General features: G+C 43.1%; 1 protein-coding gene across 4 annotated transcripts in view; it reads right to left on the bottom strand.

Annotated features, from left to right (window-relative positions):
* RIPOR1 (RHO family interacting cell polarization regulator 1) overlaps positions 1-12,507 on the bottom strand; it is a 203,909-nt gene that overhangs the window by 24,807 nt on the left and 166,595 nt on the right. For all 4 annotated transcript variants that reach the window (XM_066582639.1, XM_066582640.1, XM_066582637.1 and 1 more), the window contains exons 13-16: positions 11,238-12,116; positions 9,202-9,344; positions 7,267-7,441; positions 1,631-1,766 (exon numbers count right to left, since the gene is read on the bottom strand). In XM_066582639.1, the coding sequence (XP_066438736.1) occupies positions 1,631-1,766; positions 7,267-7,441; positions 9,202-9,344; positions 11,238-12,116 (1,333 nt within the window). The remainder of the gene's footprint in view (positions 1-1,630; positions 1,767-7,266; positions 7,442-9,201; positions 9,345-11,237; positions 12,117-12,507) is intronic.

Raw genomic sequence — 12,507 nt, 5'->3', positions numbered from 1 at the left:
GTCTGGAGACCTCGGGGTGAGCGCCTCAATTCTGCCTTTGCTGTGGAGTGGCCCACTGCCCCCAATACTGGTGTGGTGGTCTAGGGGGAACCATCACTTATGACACTCGGTCAACCCTAGTAGGGGTATGAGGGACAATGACGTGTTCAGGACATCCTGCAGCCACATGTGTTCCTCTCATGGCGGCTTTCAAGAGGCATTTTCAAGCAGGATAATCGGCTGCGCACAGCAAGGGTGTCATCAGAATGCCAGCACAACATTGCCACACTTCCACAGTTTCCCAGTCACCAGATTTATCACCAATAGAACAAGCATGGGACCCTGTAGGATGCCAGCTTCAACAGCCTACAAAAGTTTGTACACTATAGAGTCTCATTTACATCAAATGTGGACAGATTTGCCGCAGGATGCCATATGGAACCTGTATGCCACCATGCCCGCAGTATCACATTTTGTATAAAAGCTACAGGTGGCTCAACCGGGTACTAGAGCCCACATGCCCGCTTATATCACATCTTACATCCAAACTAGAGGAGGTCAAACAGGGTACTAGAGCCTCCAAGCCCGCCCATATCACACCTTGTATCTAAACTAGAGGTGGCCCACAGGGTACTAAAGCCTCCAAGCCTGCCTGCATCACATCTTGCATTTAAGCTAGAATAGGTACAACAGGGTACAAGAGCCTTGATGCCTGTCCGTATCACATCATGCATCCAAGCTAAAGGCTGTCCTACATGGTAATAGAGCCTCGATGCCCGCCCATAACACATCTTTGTATCCAAAGTAGAGGAGGCCCAACAGGGTACTAGAGCCTCCATGCACACCCATATTGCATCTTACATCCAAGCTAGAGGCTGCCCAACATGGTACTAGAGCCGCCATGCCCTCCCGTATCACATTTTACAACCAAGCTAGAGGCGGTACAACAGGGTGCTAAAGCCTCCATGCTCGCCTGTATCACATCTTGTATCCAAGCTAGAGGCGGCACAACAGAGTACCAGGGCCTGTATCACGTCTTGCATCTAAGCTAGAGGCGGTACAAGAGGGTACTAGAGCCTCCCTTCAAGTGTTCAGTTTTCCGCCATAAATTATACTTTTGCCCTGATATTGTAATCACTTACCTATACTAATGTTACAAATCACACAGAGGAAGTGTCATTCCACCCTGACAACTCCTTCTAGGGGAGGGATTTTTTTTTCTCCTTACAATGAGTGTATTTTATCATTTAGATTGTATTTATGTCAGAAGGATGAAAGCTGTTCCAGCAATTAGAGCTGCAACAATTCTAATAAACTATAGCAGAGAGAAAAATTAACAAAGAAAAAGACAAACACAAAAACGGGTTGAGACCCTCACTTCCGCCCCTTCTGACGTTTGGTGCATAGTGACACTGTTTCATGCTAGCTGAGGCAATTTTAAAGGCAACCATCTAACTCCCAGTAAGCATTCTGCATGTGTCCTATTAATCAGAACAGGATCTGTGCAAGATACTTACTGGGTATCGGATGAGTGCCTTAAGTTGTCTGGCCCTGCATACAGCAGCGCCTGCCGCTGCCCATGTCTGATCGGGCCGCAGAGTGGGGCTGGACAACCCCTGTAAAAGAGCAGTTTAAAATGAAAACAGCTTACCTTCTACTGCAGAATGTGTTCTTCCCGACGTTTCCTCCGTTAATGTACAGATCACTTCTAAGATGTGGACTTCCCTCATTAATTTATCAAGTGCATATAACTCTCGACAGCGAAGTGGTCCAAACGTGCCCAAATGCTGCAGGAAATGACAACTAGTACAGATTAATACAACCCCTGGCCAAATGATCTGTTCAAGTGAAAAGAGTCTAACACAACCTCTGCGGGGAATGAGCTTAAATGTGGCATATGTCTACAGTTTATTTCTGTACTGAGAAAAAGAAGAAACAGCAATTCATAGGACAAGCTCCTAGTGGAACAGAATCCTGGAGAATGGATCTCCTTATGCCAATTGCCCTGCTTTTTGTGTCATGCTAAGTGCAGAACTCCTAGTATGCCAACTGCTGCAGCCTCGCTTCTCTGGACTCTCCGCTCCATTACTATGCATTCTGGGAGTATAACAACACTTCCAGCAGCGCTGATGGATGAAAGACTTCAATAGTCAAGTTCCACAGCACAGTTTTAACCTTACAAAGTTTGCATTAAATACACACATCCAGTGTTCCGGCTAAGCTGCGCGGCCGGGCAGCTCACGGACTTCCCTTGGATGACAGCCTCGCTCACCTGTAGACTGTAGTGCAGGAGGAAGGTTACTTCTCAGCTCTGTGTAACAGTTGTAAAACAATGGCAACTTATGTGGCCCATCAGCAGAGAGCTGCGGACTGACAGCAACTTCTACACTGCCCAAGAGCACCACTGAGACTCACATGAAGGAAGGAGATGAGAGGTGCACAGGTCCTCCCAGCCCTCTCTGAAGCTGCTCCTGTCAGTGCCATCCTATACACATCGCACATATGCACAGTTGGGACCAGGATGGAGAGTGTCTGCAGCCTGCACACTGCCCTCTAGTGAGCAGGAGGGGTCTTACGGACTCCCATTTCAGGTACCCCGCATGAAAAGATCTTACTTGCCTTAAGGCTTACTCAGATAAGTGTGTCCAATTTTGGTCTATGAAAAATGGATCGATTTTAATCTGTGTTTGCGTCCGTTTTGCATCCCATGTGATGCAGGTTTTATTTTCTTTCAAACTCTTTATTAGATGTTAAGAATGAATAACAAAAGTCCCAGCACTCGGGGTAATAGACTGCGCAGGATCAGACAGGCAATGTAAAGAGAATCAAAAATACTACAATCCCCAAGGGATGGGAGAACGGACAGAAAAAAACGGCAGATTAATGTATCGAACATTAGATGAGCCCTCATAGGTGTAAGGCCTCCTTCCCACGAACGGATTTACGCCGCGTAAATTCGCGGCAAAAATCCGCTGCGTGGCCCCCTGCTATTAGGTTCTATTGAACCTAATAGCACAATGCTCACGATGCGTAATTCCACCGCGGAATTACGCACCGCGATTTCTCCCGTCCTCACCCGCAGCATGCTCTATTTGCTGCGGGTGAGGACGGGCTGTACGCGCTGACGGCTTCCATTGCAGTCAATGGAAGCCGTCCGTTCACGCTATCTCCCGCTGTAACCAGCGGGAGATAGCGTGAAAAAACGCTTCCCCACCTACCGCCGCAGCGTCATTTGACGCGGCCGGCGCGTCACGTGACACTGCCGGCCGCGTCACGTGACGCGGTGGGCGTGTCACACGACGCGACGGCGGTGGGCGGGGAAGCGTTTTCACGCTATCTCCCGCAGGTAAGTATAGGGGCTCTGGGGGGGCGCCGTGACGGGCTTCACTGCGTAATATTACGCGGCGGAGCCCGTCACGCTCGTGGGAAGGAGGCCTAAGGGAGTCGATCGGAATAGAAATTCTGTCAAAAATATATATTTTTAAAAAACAGCCAAAAGAGATGTTACATACAAAATAAGTTAAGTAACTAGAAAACTGGGATATAAATAGATGGCAATAATCAACGCATTGAGACATGCAAAAAGGCTCTAATTAAAGTTAAATTAATCACTGAAAGGCCTAGACTAAAATATAACAGTGAATGAAGTTAACAGATGCATATAAGATACAAAGTGGCACCTACTGTAGTGCTGACACTCTGCATTGACAGTGAACTAGTCTATTAAAAGTATACAGGACATATTGTGGCACTTAACATTTTGTGCTGACACGCTGTAACCTTTCCAGACTCATCATCTATGTCTGAAAGCTGTTCCTGTTTAGTGGCCAGTGAGAGATAGGCTGCCTGCGTTTCCACTGCATCAACATTGTATCTCAATAGCCAAGATTAATGGCCAAACGATAGTCATCTGTCTTGAGGAATACTACTAATATCAGTAACATACTACATTTAGTGTAGTCCAATCTGTTACGTATAGATTGGACTTCTTTAAGGCACCCAGTGAACAAAACATTGGAGGAATTAACCATCATACCCCTCCTCTCTCCTGACCTCTATTACCCACCACATCTAGGTGGATGAATATATTTTTGTTTATGTGTTTGTTGTTTTGTCCACTTTTATGTACGTTTAACACTCTCTAGTGAGGAATAGCTTTTTATATCTTATTTATCAATAAAAGTTATATTTTAGTCTAGGCCTTTCAGTGATTAAAGCAATAATCAACGCAGGACCAGACAGCTTCAAATCCGGGCAGTTTATCTCCAGTCATGCTCACAAATTTCTGGGGGTGCTGACTGAATCACTCAGTCTGGATAAAGTTTTAGGAAGAGGAATAGATGGAGATTTCCAACTAACAATCGTTTATTTGGCAGCGGATAGAGCATGCGCTCCTACCGCCGCAGTGTTCTAGAAAGCCCAGCGCTAAAGACGGCAGACCAGGGGGAAGGTTTAATTTCGGTGCCGAGTTTAGAGTTAGGGAGATGCCCAGGTCTCTCCCAATGTGCCTGCGCTGCTGGGCAGAACCATAAGACGTGCTCATGCCTGGGTTGTTTTTTTTTTTCATCTCTGTATCATCGGTTTTCTCGCATGCAAAATTGGAAGGAGGCCCAATTTCTTCCCTAGCATTGCTCAGTAATGATCCCTGAAAAACAGAGTGATCATGGATGTCATCTGTGTGCTTCCATTTTCTTTTGCACCCACTGACTTAAAATGAGCGACTGTCAAAAATGAGACCAGAAAAGGGCATGCTCTTATTTTTTTTAATTTTACATAGACCATCGATTCATGTAGCAAAAAATTGCATGCCTGTATAGCCCCATCAGCTATAAGCGGTCAGCCTGCTGTCCATATATAGGCAGCACTCGTCTGGAACATAGTCTGTGTGGATAAGCAGCTGCCTGACACCGGCTGCTCCAAGTTAAACTTAGAGCTAGTGCAGACGACCGTATGACAAATCATCTGCGTTGTGTCCGTAAAAAGCAGACCTTTTTTCCATTAAAACCCTGTTCTGTATGTGGTCCGTTTTTCACATCCGCAAAAGAAAACAAAATGAGCAGAATTCTTTTTGTCTGTATTTCCCAGCAACAGATCTATGAGATACGGACAGCAGACATCAGGGAGACGAGACGTCCGTGTTTTTTTTGCATCCCTATTGACTTGAATAGGTGAGCCTCCTCCGCAAATCAGATCATGTTAATGCATGCTGCGTTTTTTCATGAGATCTGGGTTAAAAAAAACCTTTATATAAATTGGCACATTGATTCTATGGTGTGCTGTGCGAGTCCAGTGAGTTGTAGAGTCTGACAACACAATATGCAAGGAATATAAACGACAAAAACAAACAAACAAAACACAACAAAAAACAGGTGTGCTGCACATGACCGCCTAGCGTGAGCACGCGGCCATGCGCAGTACAATTTCGCAGCCTCATGTGGCTGTATGCAGGGTCACGGCCGGGCTCACAGCTGTAAAATGCTGCAGGAGTCCTGCAGCGCTTTCCACTTACAGCCATGTGAGCCCAGTCTAAGGCCTCATGTCCACGGGGAAAATGAGGCCCGTCACGGATTCTTCATGGAGAATCCCGCAGCGGGTCTCTCCTTTCCCGCGGACATGATGCTAAAAAAGATTTACTTACCTGTCCGGACGCTGCGGACCTGCCCTCCGTCATGGCCGGATCTTCTTCCTTCGGCCCGGCGGATGCGCTTGGCATGCCAGCAGCGTGCCGCACGCATGCGCCGGGCACTCAAATTTTTTTTTAACTCCTGCTTTCCCGCACCCGGAGAGCAGAAATTCAGGCGTGGGTGTACCGTGGATCCAGATGGCTTCCACGGGCTTCAATAGAAGCCTGCGGGAGACCAGCACGAAAATGGAGCATGTCGCGTTTTTTTCGCCGCACACGCAATCCGCGCCTGAAGGGAAAATGACATCCGCAGGTATTTAACTACCTGCGGGTGTCCACTGCATCCCTATGGGGCACGGATCCGCGTGCGGTAAAAACCCTGCAGATTTTAAATAACAATTATCCCGTGGACATGAGGCCTTAGTGTTCTTGCCTTCGTCAGTTTTTCCTACATGAGTTGGCATTGCAGATGGTTGTGCTATCAACCCCGAGAGCCTCCACTCCCATTCAAGCTTAATGTTCCTGTTGGTCCTCGGCATCCCTGACCAGTCTAATGAGAGCTTCTACCAGACACTTTTCTTGGGCTGTCACATCTTAATTCAGCAGTTCCAGCTTGAACTTCCCACAGCCTATACCCTCAATAAAGAGAGTTCAGACATAATTGTGTAGCCTTTTGCATGGTAAAAATAAATCATTTTTAGATCCTCGATCAGCCGCCAAGATGAGCAAACTGTTGTGTGAAACCCCCAGGGAGGTTTGACGGCTCATAGAATGTATTACATTTTAGAATTCACCTACACGGACATAACATGTCACAACTTCTCATAAAAACGGACACAATTCTATCAGCTGCACTGTGCTAACATGTCGAACGAGGCAATTTAAGGTTACATTATTTTTAGTTTTCCAATTACATGCTTGGTTCATTTTCCATAAAGCTTACATCTACATACATGCACAAATATAGACAGTCACAGAGTGATGGTATAAGCAAACTGTACCTCAACGCTGCGCAAGAATCTGACTGCTCAGTTAGTAATCCCGTAATGACATGAATGCAGCATATCTTTACATTTCTCTCACGTCACGTTTGTTGTTATTGCTGTAAGGTTTTTATTTTAGGCGTCTTAAAATCTACAGTTTACGGCATCTCATTGTGGAGAAGGGTTTCATTTAGATTCACATTTTATTTGGAGTGGAATGCAGAAAAAATGTTTTTAAAAATTTTTTTAATCTGTATCCACCAGACGGTATAAATAACATGACTGCATGTAGGAGGTTTATGGCTTTTTCATCTAATATAAAGCGGTTTGCTTGTCTTGCATTTTCAGTCAACAGTTTTGTCCCGTTAGTAAATTGATCATTTTTATTATAATACATTGAAATAGCCATGTATTCGAATGCAATTAACCTGTGCATATACGGCGACGAGTCATGCTTCAGCACAGCCCGGGGGGCCTTTGTTATGCCCAGTGCGGTCCATAAAACTGTCTGCCTCAGCTGCTAATGGGGAGAAAAATGGAATCCCTTCCCTTCGCTAAGGCTGCTTTCATTGTTGACAGTAGCATCTCACAGGTTAGAAGGTCAGAATTAGTTTTTCCCCTATCCCGACCATTGCTGCAGAGTAAAGGTTGTCATCACATATATCACACTTCGTCACTTACCAATAGCAGTCTATTGCAGTTGTGCAGATGTATACCCAAGGCCCTATCCAACTGGGTAATACCAGTGCTCAGGGGACTGGTCAGTTCTTCAGGGGAACAGCTCACCACAACATTCTCAGTCTTATCCTTTTTCTGCTCTGGTGTCATTTCAGGTACCTCTTCACTACTCTCAATCCTAGAAGAAAGGAAATATGTGATTATTAACCCCTTTCTGCGATAATTTCATAAAAAATCTCCTGCCAATTATCTAACAACTGGGAAACAATATTTGAATTAGGTCAGCGCAGCATGGACGGTGAGAGCGAGACCGGCGAGGGAGATGTGGGAGCTGTCAGAGATATGGCCGGTAAATGTGTGTATGGGGAGGCGTATACGAGAGGTACGGATGAAGGTGTGGGAAATCTGTGAAGGTGTGTGCCGGAGCCAATCGGCAGCTGTGGGCGTGGCTTGTAGCTCAGCGCGGCCAACCCATGTCTTCCGGTGGAGACACACTACACTAGTACCGAGCATTTGTTCCAATTTTGTCTCATCTGTTTACAGAATATTCTCAGCAGCATTGTGGAACATCTTTGTGGTCTCGCAAACCTGAAACTGGCTGTAGTATTTTTTTCTTGCGGATAGCAGCAACTTCTCTCATGGTGTTCTTCCATTAACATCTGTCTTGTTCAGTGTGTGGGTTTTTTTTTTTTTTTAATTGTGGACACGCAAAAGGAGGGTATAACACAATTAAAACATAACATTAAAAAAAAACTGTACATTAAAATACATGGATGGTTATGTGTGAATATATATTTATTAAAATGTTAGGTCTTAATTGTACCATCTCTACCCTCTTAATATTATACAAGTGCTTTTTACTGTGAAGCACAACAGAGGCTACATTTGCTCTACTTTTGTTTTTCAAACTGTGGACATTAACAGAAGTTTTGCATATGTCTTGCGGTTACCCTTCGGGTTCTCTCTCATTTCTTTTAGATTGCCCAGTGTGATCTTGGAGTGACTAACAGGATGCCCACTCCTGGAGTAGTAACAATACCGAATGTTCTCCATGTTTACATCAATTGATTAATGCACACTCCGTTCTTTAAGAATGCTTTTGCAGCCTTTTCCAGCTTCATGCATTTGTATAACACGCCTACTAATAGATTAATCAGTAATCAGGCTTTGTGTGTGCGCCTTTATTCATTGGGCAAAGCATTTCTGAAACTCACACTTCCAATCTCATGTCCTTAAATAAAAGTTTTTTTACTGTAAAAATCATAAATTTGGGTGCACATGACTTTTCTCAGAATTTGCTAGTATTGAAAAGTGGGTTTGGTCATCAACTTTCTGACAAATTTATTCATTCTAAAGCCAAAAAACGTCAATACGAAATTTAGCACAAATCTATGAATATATGGTTTTTTTCTTCTTCTTTAGAATAGACCCATAATGTACCAAATTTATTGAGAGCTATATGCCTTTTAGTCAAGATGATGCAAACTACTCCAGCAAACCTTTGTCTTAGGCTTGCATATGAAAGGTCAGTCTTAATAAATGGCCATTGCTTCTTTTCATTTAATTCCATATTGACATTGTTATCTTTTCTTCTATTTATAGAGAATGCTACAATCTTGAGACAAGCTTTCAGTAGCTCTGTAGATGCTTGGGGCAGTTCTGCTCCTATAGATCAGTGGGAACAGAGAAGACCTCATGTGGTTTGTGACGTCCATGTGACGCAGCAGACAACTGTATACAGGGCTGAAATACTATGCATCTACACAGGACTGCTGCCAGACAACATGAATTAAGTACATCGTAAAAAGGGAGTTTCAAAAGCATGGAATCATTAAAAATATTGTGTCCTTAATTTGTGCACCCCTGAGGAATGTCACAAATACATTTTTATTACATGTAGAAAATATGTATTTCTTTAATAAAACACTAAAGACTTGCCTTTCATTTGGAACGCCCTCTTCCTCTGAGTATTCAGAATCCTCCATGTCAGAAGTCGTATTTAGGAAGTCAAAACTCTCCAGGGCATTTTCCACCGTGAGGCTTATGCTGGACGCTCGGCTTCTGAACACTCCTTGCTTCTGCTGTCAGGATTACAAAGAACACACAAGTCTGTGACTAGAAGGTATCACACCTTCCGGATTCAGTTTGATGCCCCTCCACAACAAAGTAAAACATAAAGGAATTATTGTTCTATTTGGCCATTCAATGTAAAATAAAGAAAAAGTAGAGTAAACACTTGTGCCATACAAGTGGGAATACTTTTATTTCAGGTGCAGTGTCCACATAAAGCCCTAGCAACACTCATCCATCATACAACAGATACACACGTTTTCGCCCAGTCTGAGCTGTCTCATTTTATATATCAACCTATTATGCGGCACGGTGTCAAATGCTTTAGAGAACTCCAGATATACGAGATCGACAGACTCTCCCCGGTCCAGCCTAGAGCTTACTTCACTGTAGAAGCTGATCAGATTGGTCTGACATGATCGACCCTTCATGAACCCATGCTGGTGAGGAGTTATACCGTTGTTTTCCTTGAGGTATTATTGCAGGATGGTATCTCTCAATTATTCTTTCAATTATTGAAGAGAGACTTACCGGCCTGTAGTTATCAAGCTGTCTTTTTAACCCCTTTTTGTATATTGGAACCAGTGGTACAACCTTGGTCTCAATAGAGTCCCTAAATATAAGAAATAGCTGCCTGTCTATTATGTCACTTAGTTCCCTTAGAACCCGTGGGTGTATTCCATCTGGGCCTGGTGACTTTTCAAATTTATTCTTTTTAAGCCGACTCTGCACTACTTCTTGCGTTAGTCAGGTGATATTTACCGGGGGCAGGGTGGGGGTGTGTGTGCGCATGTTCATTTTATCCCTTTGCATCTCGTGTGACATTTCATTTCCTCTCGTAAATATAATTGGAAAAAGCTATTTAACAGATTTGCCTCCTCCACCCCCCTTCCTTCATCTTCTATGATTTCTCCTGCATTATTTTTTAAAGGACCAGTGCTATTCATTGCAAATCCTTTTACTGTTTATATAATTGAAAAATAGTTTAGGGGTTGTTTTGCTCTCTTTGGCGATCTGTCTCTCTGCCTCCTCCTTGGCAGTTTTTCTCTTTTCCTTACATAATTTGTTTTTCCCCCTATGTTTTTAGTGCTTCTTCACTGCTTCCTTGTTTTAGTAATTTAAACACTTTCCTTTTTTCACTTACTGCCATGGTTACAGTCTTGTCGAGCCACATTGGTTTCCGTTTATTCATAGTTCTTTTATTTTTAAAGGGTATGAACTGCTGACATGGGGTATTTAGGAGGTTTTTAAACTTTTCCCATTTGTCGTCTGTACTGTTATTTTTGAGGACATTGTCCCAATTAATGTTGCCAAGAGTAATTCTGAGCTGATCAAATTTTGCTTTACTAAAGTTCAGTCTTTTTGTCACTCCCTGATAAGGCTTCTTATTGAATGACACCTGGAAATTAATTATATTAATACCATAATTAAACTAGAATTTTGTAAGTTAAAAACATAATTGGCGACTACTGACTATTTCAGTGTGAGGTCTCTTCTAACTAACATCATATCTGAAAGGCAATGTATCACCTATATTTTTGTGTTTACTGATTAAAACAAGATAGTAATAGGATAGTGATATAGATTTTCTATAAGTTATGGTAAGAGCCATCTTTCCTGAGCTGCTGTAGACAGCATTCAAAGATATGCTTTACAATGGCCATATGGACCATAGGAACCTATAACCTGGAGAAGACTTGACTTCTATTGGAGAATGCTTTGTGACCTGTGCAGAGGCCATTTTGAATGGTGGATCCTGTGTTATAATATGGTTTATCTTTCATTAAACCCTGTCTGTGTGGATAATGAGTTGGCTGCAAGGAAAAAAACCACCAGATGCACGTAGATAACTGACAAGTTGCTCCGGTGGGACAACCCCTTTAAAAAGTGTTACATAAACTTACCAGGAGAAGCTCTTCCAGATGCTTGATTTCATTTTCAAGTGCCTGCAATTCAGGAAACTGACCCCGGTAATCATCCAGTGATGAACTCAAGGAATTGATTGCTTCATCCAAACCAGAGTCAACAACGTTCCTTTTTGTGGAGTCAGAATTTACCACTTGAAAGATGGGGCTCTCCTTCTCTTCAGGTTCAGTGTCCACACATGGCCCATTAATGGGAGAACAAGTTACTTGCTGATGAGTAGGCTCAACAAGGTCATCTAACGCAAGCTCAAGCTTTTCCACACAAGGCACTACCTCCAGTTCTTGAGTTTGTGTATTCAAGGTCTGAACCGAATCAATCATTTCGTGCTGCAGATCCGCTTCTGATGTTATATGTAGCGTTTCATCCTTTTCTTCTTGAACACAGGCCGATTGTACAGTGATTTGCAAATCGTTAGACATTTCACAACTGACTGGAACAGTAACAGTTTCTGAGACGTCCATATCAAATGGCAATGTTATCGGAGGTTCATCCAAAACATGGAAGTCTGAACCTGTAGCATCAAAACTTGTTTCACTAATATGGCTTAATGTCCTCGAGTATAGTACATGGCCATTGGCCACAGATTCTTTTGCCGATACCACATTTTCGTTAGCGATTTTACCACCGCTTTCCACTTCCTGCATTGAAGTATCGGCTCCTGTGGCCATACTCTCCTCTCTTTGTATAAAGGAGATTTCTATATCTGGAGCCGTTGCTTGAAGCTCAGGTTGAACAATGTTCTTGGAAGCATGCCGGATATTGCTAGACAACTGTGGGCTAGAGGAATCATCAGAGGATTCTGAAGAAATTGACCAGGCAGCTCCATTTTCCAAATCATCCTGACGTCGTAGCATATTCTAGAAGTAGTAAAATACATAGGATTAAAATGTAGTTACTTGTGACAAATTTCAGAGACTATTACAAGTTGTTTTCTTCTGTCATACAGGAAAGGTGTTCTCTGATGCATTAATCATTACCTTTCACTATAATTTCCCACATTACGCATCAAAATGTCTGGTAAGTGAAACGTTAAGTTTAGTTAGTTATTAACCCTATAAGTATTGTGACACAATATGTTCTAAAAAAAGGCAATGCATGGCACAGTTATCAAGTCAGTCAATATACATGGTGGTTCTCCGTGTGAGTAAAAAGGCAAAAAAAAAAAAAAAAAAAAGATCAGAGCACTCAACATATCATTTAGTCAGTTTATTTGTATAACTCAGCAGTTAATAGCGCATCCAATTGCCT

The sequence above is a fragment of the Eleutherodactylus coqui genome, chromosome 11 (genome assembly GCF_035609145.1).
Source record: "Eleutherodactylus coqui strain aEleCoq1 chromosome 11, aEleCoq1.hap1, whole genome shotgun sequence".
Taxonomy (NCBI): domain Eukaryota; kingdom Metazoa; phylum Chordata; class Amphibia; order Anura; family Eleutherodactylidae; genus Eleutherodactylus; species Eleutherodactylus coqui.
The sequence above is the reverse complement of the archived record's forward strand: the minus strand, read 5'-3'. Positions and strand labels throughout refer to the sequence as shown.